The 7,353-nt window shown below is 46.4% G+C and overlaps 1 protein-coding gene and 1 long non-coding RNA gene across 2 annotated transcripts; both read right to left on the bottom strand.

Moving 5' to 3' along the window:
• Positions 1 to 296: 296 nt before the first annotated feature.
• Positions 297 to 3,444, bottom strand: LOC119292186. Its single transcript, XM_037571020.1, has 4 exons — positions 3,383 to 3,444; positions 1,310 to 3,178; positions 1,091 to 1,209; positions 297 to 995 (listed from the first exon to the last, which is right to left on the bottom strand). Exons 2-4 carry the CDS (start codon positions 1,551 to 1,553, stop codon positions 435 to 437), a joined length of 924 nt encoding a protein of 307 aa, XP_037426917.1. The 5' UTR covers positions 1,554 to 3,178; positions 3,383 to 3,444; the 3' UTR covers positions 297 to 434.
• A 9-nt stretch (positions 3,445 to 3,453) lies between these two features.
• On the bottom strand, positions 3,454 to 6,082 carry LOC119292187. The gene is made up of 3 exons (XR_005142918.1): positions 4,548 to 6,082; positions 3,974 to 4,101; positions 3,454 to 3,891 (listed from the first exon to the last, which is right to left on the bottom strand). It is a non-coding gene; the product is annotated as an uncharacterized LOC119292187 (long non-coding RNA).
• Between the last annotated feature and the right edge of the window lie 1,271 nt (positions 6,083 to 7,353).

Consider the following 7,353-nt stretch of genomic DNA (forward strand, 5'->3'; position numbering starts at 1 on the left):
GCTCAAAGCGCGAGGCGAGGGGACGCCTTAGTCAATTTTTATGAGGCGCTAGGGGGACTAATATGGCAGCCATGAGTAGACATATAACTTATTCATACCTTGAATTTCCTGGTTGTTGAGCCCACATAGCATCCGTTCCTCCCATCTTGTTTCCCATTTCTTCCTTCCACAATAGAAATCTGCATAAAGATGAACATATATCATAAGTTCAATAGTTCATATATGGTTAAAACTAGACTTAATTAATAGACCACCATTGGTAAAAAAAACAGAGAGTAAATGACAGAACAAGTGCAAAACAAGACGACAAACATGAGTGCATTACATATTACATAAATAAGGTCCACACCACAAAATAAATTAGGTTCACAACAATACAACATAAATTAGGTTCCAAACACATGATCATAAGCAAGGCTGGCCATACTCAATTCTCAATAGTCATCATCGAACTCATTCATGGTAGCATTTGTGTTGTCTTCGCCATCTTGGTCAGCACTAGTTGGATCTTCATCATCATCGGTCATATCAACATCATCTTGAAGAAAGTCTGAATCATCATCCTCTCCATTGGGGATACTTGATTGTTGTTCTTGGTCATCCTCTTCGTCATCTTCATGAACAAATGTTGATGACGGAGCAGCCCTTTTGCGCTGCCTTTGGTAGTGGACATTAACATTTGAGCCCCCCCTTGCCATGGTGCTAGCTCTAGGAAAGTTGCGACCTTGCAGCGACGAACTTGCACCAACAGCCTCATCAACAAGCTCCCATGAAATGTCATCGGGACACCCTCGAGCACCTTGGGGTGGAGGTATTGTTGGGTCAACCCACTCATTGCCCCAATCAAAATCCTCAATGACTAGAGGGTCATAGCTTGTGCCACCCATCTTCTCACGCCTCTTTTGAAACCTATCCAAGTTCTTCCGGTTGTATGAAACAAAGACATTGTCATTCAAGATTCGGTGTTGTAACCGGTTCCTTTTCTTGGTATGGATCTACAAATAGCAAATAGAGTGAATAAATAACTTGCTGAGATTACTTGATGAAACTAACTTGCTCTTGCTGAAATAAAGACAAAGAAGTTACTCACAAATTCAAATGTGCTCCAATCCCTCTCACAACCGGATGATGAAGCACAAAGACTAACAATACGCTTTGCAAACCTTTGTAGCTCAATTGCTCGACCACCATATGAACGCCACCAATCAACTTAAATGGTAAAAACCCAAATGCATTAGGAGTTTGCATAGAAAATAACTTGCTGAAATTAAATAGCTTTTCCTGCTGAAATTAACTTGAGTTGACTTACGAGTTTTTTTTTCTGAAATGTTTTGGATTGCCATCAAATTAGCAAAGGTATCTCGCTGGTCCTCATAGAGAACAGATTGTGTATCAATCTTCTTGCGAGTTTGGACATCAAGTACCATTTTTGCAAGGACATCATTAAAGCAACTTCTTAGCTCCCCAACTAGGGCATCATCACCACTCTTGACAATAGAGAAGAACTTTCCAGGGTTCAAAAACAAAGCAGCCCCATACAATGGATGATCCATTTGATTCACCCAACGTTTTGTCAACAATGTCCATGATCTTCTTGAGCAAAGCTTGCTTGTTTTGGTGGGGAAAACCTTGATTGATCCTCTCCTTTGCAAACCTCATTAGTGCTGTCATTTCTGGCATGGCAGGAATCTCATCACCATCCTCTACCCTAAGCACTCGAAGTAGTGGACCTGAAGCTCTAAGGCAGGCCTCAATTGCATGCCACCAATCCGCTGAAAGCACAATGTCTTGCACATTCAAACCGGCTGCAGTTTTGGCCAATTTGTTTCCAACCCATGCTTGACATGTAAATAGACTCCTCAATGCTTGCTTGTGCTTGACCAAACTCTTAAGAGCAAGAATGAATGTGGCAAAACGAGTGGCTGCGGGTCTCACAAGATCCTGCCCACCCGTTGCCTTCCTCATTAGACTAAGAATTCTGCCATGCCTATAGATGAAATTGGTGACTCGTCTACCCCGTGCAATAGGCTTCTGAAATGCCTTTAGCTTCCCTATATCTTCCAACATTAGGTCCAAGCAATGGCATGCACATGGACTCCAATATAGTGTAGGAATCCTTTGCATTAGAATCTTGCCCGCTGCCTTGTAGTTAGCACCATTGTCAGTGACAACTTGGACAACATTCTCTCTACCGACATCCTCAATTCTCTTCTCTAGCAAATCTGCTATCATACGAGCATCTTGACATTCACTTGATGCATCAACCGACTCCAAGAAGTAAGTGCCCGCCGGGCTGTTTACAAGGAAGTTGATCAAGTGGCGTCCCCTTTTATCGGACCAGCCATCTGACATTAGTGTGCAGCCATATTGCTTCCATGCTAACTCGTGCTTCACCCTCAACTGTTTTGTTTCCTTGACACAATCCCTAAGCAATGGCACCCGCAGCTCATGAGGAGAAGGAGGCTTGTAACCCGAGCCATATTGATAGGAGGCTTCTATTGCAATCTGGAATTGCCTAGAGCTTGCAACATTGAAAGGTATGCCACACTCATAGAAAAACAATGCCCACTGCATACTCACATAGTGCCTCTCTTCCGGTGTTTTTGTGCTGGACTCCATGGTGCTTTGAGAGCAACCAGAGCGTCTTTCATCGACAACATCCTCGGGTTTTTTCCTAAGCATGGAAACAATTGACTTGGCTGCAACAGATTGACACTTTTTGCCTGAGATTTTTACCATAAAGGCTTTCTTGTTCTTCTTGGCTGCTGTCCCTGAACTTGGTCTTGTAGCGGAGCCTTCAACTGCTGCTGCATTAGTGGAGCCTTGAACTGTCCCTGCTGCATCTACCTCCACTACATCATCATCATCATCTGGCTGTCCTATGTTTCTCCTGTTCTTTTCCAAATATTCTAACATCTCCCTCCTAAGTTGTGTGGTAGCCTTTGGACAACCTGTTGCATCCCCACCTGTGCCAGCAAGATGCTCTTTGTGTCTCTTGATCCCTCCAGAAGTTATCTTGCCACAAAGATTGCATACAACATTATTGATGTTGCCAACTTTCAACCAATACCCATAATTCCAGCCCGGATCAGTTGACCTCTTCGGCCTGCGTTCTGGATCTTTCATTGGATCATAAGCATCACCATTCCCATCAGCTCCTGCATCTGCCATTGTGGGACTGCAAAGTGCAAAGTGCAAACAATTAACAATATAATAGACGGCAGAGGACAATCAGCTACTATTCTAGTAGCACATCTGCACATGCATATACTAAACAGAGGCAAGCTATCTATATAGGAGGCAAGGCAGTGAGGCATAAGCAGCAGCACCATCAGAAAACATGAGCAGGTGAGGGGAAAGGAGAGGCAGAGAGGAGCCGTACCTTGGGAGAGGGCTGCCGGGGGAGGAGGAGCTTGGCCGGAGAGGGGGAGGGCTGGCGGAGGAGGATCTTGGCCGGAGAGGGGAAGGGCCTGCGGAGGAGGAGCTTGGCCGGAGAGGGGAAGGCCGGCGGAGGAGGAGCGGATCTGGGCCGGCGGCGCGAGAGGAGAGAGCTCCTCTCTCTTTTCCCCTCGATCTGGAGCTGTAGGTGTGTTCCCCTCTCTCTCCTGCCTCTGCTTAATCTCTCTCTCCTGCCCAATTCATTTCCCTCCCGCCAACTCTGGTTCCCGCGCGCGCCAGCACCTGTTTCCCGCCCGACCTGCCCGCACGGGACCAGGGCGTCCAGAATCGATCGAAGCGCCTCCTTCTCCGCCTAGGCGACACCCTGGACGCCTCAACAGCACAAAGCGGACGCCTTGAAAACATAGGCACAGATAATAGTAGCATTTGGCCACTTTCTTCGGGGACTCGTTTCTCTCGTTTTTTAGTTGTTAATAATTCTTCTTCCCATCCCTGATAACAGTAATCAGGTAATAAAAGCCTGGATTAACTTGTAGCGTAAAAGAGCTCAGAATACAAAGAGAGAAGAACATACATATCAACCTAATGGTAGAGTCCTTGGTTATTTGCCAAACCATGTATCAATTTGATGGTAGAGTTCTTGAGCTGATTGCGAAACTATGGTTGGAAGATTATTATAGCAGGGTCATGTCTTCAAATATCCTACCAAATCATGTAACAAACCAAGCAGTTAATTGAAATAGATCAAATATTTTTCATCTCTAGAAATTGTATACTAATTATGCAATATATAGTCAGAGAGATAGATTCTATAAAATACAATACTGTATTTAAGGCTATTTACTGGAAAAGAGGAAGACACAACTTTAAATACCACATAAATGTGTCTTACTGGAACTTGACATATTGCAATGTCAACTAATATTTCTGTTGAGCTACATTTTGTTACACATTTTACCTTCTAGGTTGCCCATTTGTACACGAAGAAGGGATCAAGTAAGATAATTACTAAAAGATGTAATGCAGCAAAGATTAACATGGTTGAGTAACTTCTGTTAAGACATTGTCGAGAAAAGTTGTATTAATTTGAATTTTTTCATAAAGAAGAGATCCAAGATTTCTTTACGTAAGAAATCATCAATCCATACCAACAGTTGCAACTGACTGAGAGTGTTGACCTGCCATGTTCAGACACCTTCGTAGGCAAGGCAACCGATTTTGGTTTTGCCTGAGACAACATGTTCAGAGTTAAGAGTTTGGGACAAACATATTCAGACTATGGAATTTCATCCTGAAGATAAAATTTGGTGTCAATTAGAGAGCAAATGCATGACTGTATAAATTTAAAGAAACAATAACCCATGTCAAAGTAAATCTCCATAGGAATTTTGAAATAACCAAATCAAGCCTACAGCTAGAGGACAGATCAAGTCACAAGATGAATCTGTAAAGTTATTTGCAGAAACAACATGGCCAACAAAATCAAAATCGGTTGCCTTGATGCGTATATGGATGACTGGTGAGAGGTTGCAATATCAAAATGAGGCCCAACAGCAGCGTTAGTGAGATGCAGCCTTAAGAAATGGAATGAGCATCTCCATGTCACTGCTTCCATTTCAGGTGACAGGTGGCTATCTTTTTTACTGGATCTAGATTATGCACTATACCTTCTTTTTCCAGTCTAAGTAAACACCGTTGTACTGAATTTAGCCAGTCACATTTGAATTTCAAGAAAATAAAAAAGAATATGCTCTAAACTCATTTGTATGTGTGATTTATGAAAATTGGTCTGCAGCAAACAGAGCTGGTTTGAACAAAAGCAGAGCTGGGCCAGAGAGAAGAAGTCTACACAACCTCTATGTTAAAGTGCCAAAGTAATCTGTTATTTTTTACGTGACATGATATACTGGCTGTTCTGAAACCCACTGGTACGTAAGACAACGAAATTAGAGTAGGACATGGAGTTGCATTGCTGCCACCGCTGGTGGTAGGCCAGAGACAATGTTAGTTGTCAATCAATGGTGTGTTTGCCGTGTGTGGAGGCAGAATTGATTAATTCCTCGATTATAAACAAACACACGTGCTAATACTTGCAGATTGAACCTAAGAAATAGCAAGTTTTTATGAACAATCTCAGTCTCATATGTTGTTGGTAGAACCATTGTAATTAGGAAGTAAATTCAGCAGTAAGCTAAACCCAGTGTTATTCGTAGGAATATATGTGAAATAAATCTGTGTATATTCATTCCCATGCCAATTGGTAAGCAAAATATACGACCAAGATTAAATCTAACAGCTTACACACAATGACAGTTGAGGAAGAGGCACTACAACAGGAAGCCACCAACTACTATGACATCACAGGCACAGCACAGGGAACATAAATCTGATGGAGAACAATAAACTGCAGAATCGGAATTGGGCTATCATAGTATCATTGGAATCACAGATGCAGGCAGAAGGGTAGCAGCATAAACACACCTGGGGAAGGCGGCACACGCTAGAAGCTAAGGAAGGCGGCGAATAGGACACTAGGTAGCTGGAGCAGGCAAGATGAGGAATCCCCTACCGAGAAGCCGGAGAACATGGTGGCGAGGTGTGGGCGCTGGGGGAGGCGCAGCAAGACAAACGCACGCTCGGAAGTAGCGGGGGCGACGGAGGCGCTCGAGCGGCGCAGCGGAGAGCGTCGCCCCGACCGGGAAAGACCCGCTGGCGCGGCGCCGGCGGCGGAGGCACGGCAGGCCGCGCGAGCGGCGCAACGGAAGGCGGGGCGCAGTGGCCGCGTTTCGGGGAGGCATGCCACGGCGGCCAGAAGTGGCGACGTCGGCAGCCTAACGGAGCGGAGGAAGAAGAGGAGGAGGCCTCGACGACAATGACGCCGAGGAGCAGCCGGCCACCGTGAAGAGCTCGGCGGTGGGGCTTCCATCCATGGCGGCATGGATGGGGAAAAGCGTCGTCCTTGGCCCACCCTGACTGGATCCGCCGGGGTGCCCCTCCCCTATGTCCGCAGTCCCGCCGGAGGCAAGGGAGAGTAAGCCAGAGGCAGGGCGGGTGGCGCGGGGACGATGAAGGGCGCGGGGATAGGAGATGCGCCTTGCTTCACTGGAGGACGGGCAACGGGGACGCGAGATGCGGCGGCCATAGCTCCCTGCGTTGGCAGCTCCACGCGGCAGACTCGGCGGCCCGGCGGTAGCAGTCGCGGAGCCGGGAAGAGGCAAGGATGGCGCCTGCGGCCGGTGGGCCACGGTAGGCCTCGTGTGTGGGGAAGGGGGTACATTACTTTTTTTTGACCAATGAGGTCGGGTATTGGAGAACGGCATGGGATTGGGATGGAAGCCTCGAGACCCCCTCACGCAGCCGGGTCCCACCAACACGCGGAGAGACTTAGGGCAAGGCCAACGCGCCACCGTGGACAGCTGCCCCAGCTATCCACATAGGCTCGGGTGGTCCTAAACTGCTCAACGTGCTGCCTGCAGATCAAAACGGATGCTTGCAGAGGAGGCCGGCTCCTCCCTGACCAAAGAAGCAAAAAGGTGAGAGAAGGGTAGAAAAAAAAGAGAAAGGTGAGCATACACTGGTACAGAGTAGGCATGCTCTCGGTTCATGCTTGAAAAAGATTACGAAGAGAGAGAGAAAGTGGACCCTGGTGAAGCAGCTGTTGCATTGGGAGTTTATTTTATAGTACTACTGCTCAACATACTTTATCTAGGTGGAGAAGATGAGGCTATACCTTACGGATGCTTCCATTGCTCATGTCCTTAATAGCTTCATCGATGTGCATGAGTCCACGTGGACATGGCGTCCCTTCCACCCCTGCAGCAGCCACCGTGATCCACATCGACGAGGACAATTTGTTTTGACCTTATGGCCTAACTAAATCCGGATCTGACCTACTCCCTCCGTTCCTAAATACTTGTCTTTCTAGGCATTTCAACAAGTGACTACATACGGACA

The sequence above is a fragment of the Triticum dicoccoides genome, chromosome 4B, assembly GCF_002162155.2.
Source record: "Triticum dicoccoides isolate Atlit2015 ecotype Zavitan chromosome 4B, WEW_v2.0, whole genome shotgun sequence".
Lineage (NCBI taxonomy): Eukaryota > Viridiplantae > Streptophyta > Magnoliopsida > Poales > Poaceae > Triticum > Triticum dicoccoides.

Bases quoted from the DNA above. Each gene is read 5' to 3' on its own strand.
- LOC119292186 (XM_037571020.1), bottom strand. From the start codon at position 1,553: ATGGATCATCCATTGTATGGGGCTGCTTTGTTTTTGAACCCTGGAAAG. The intron at 1,210-1,309 runs GTAAGTCAACTC...TTACCATTTAAG, and splicing joins CATTTCAGAAAAAAAAACTC to TTGATTGGTGGCGTTCATAT. The intron at 996-1,090 runs GTGAGTAACTTC...TGCTATTTGTAG, and splicing joins ATTGGAGCACATTTGAATTT to ATCCATACCAAGAAAAGGAA.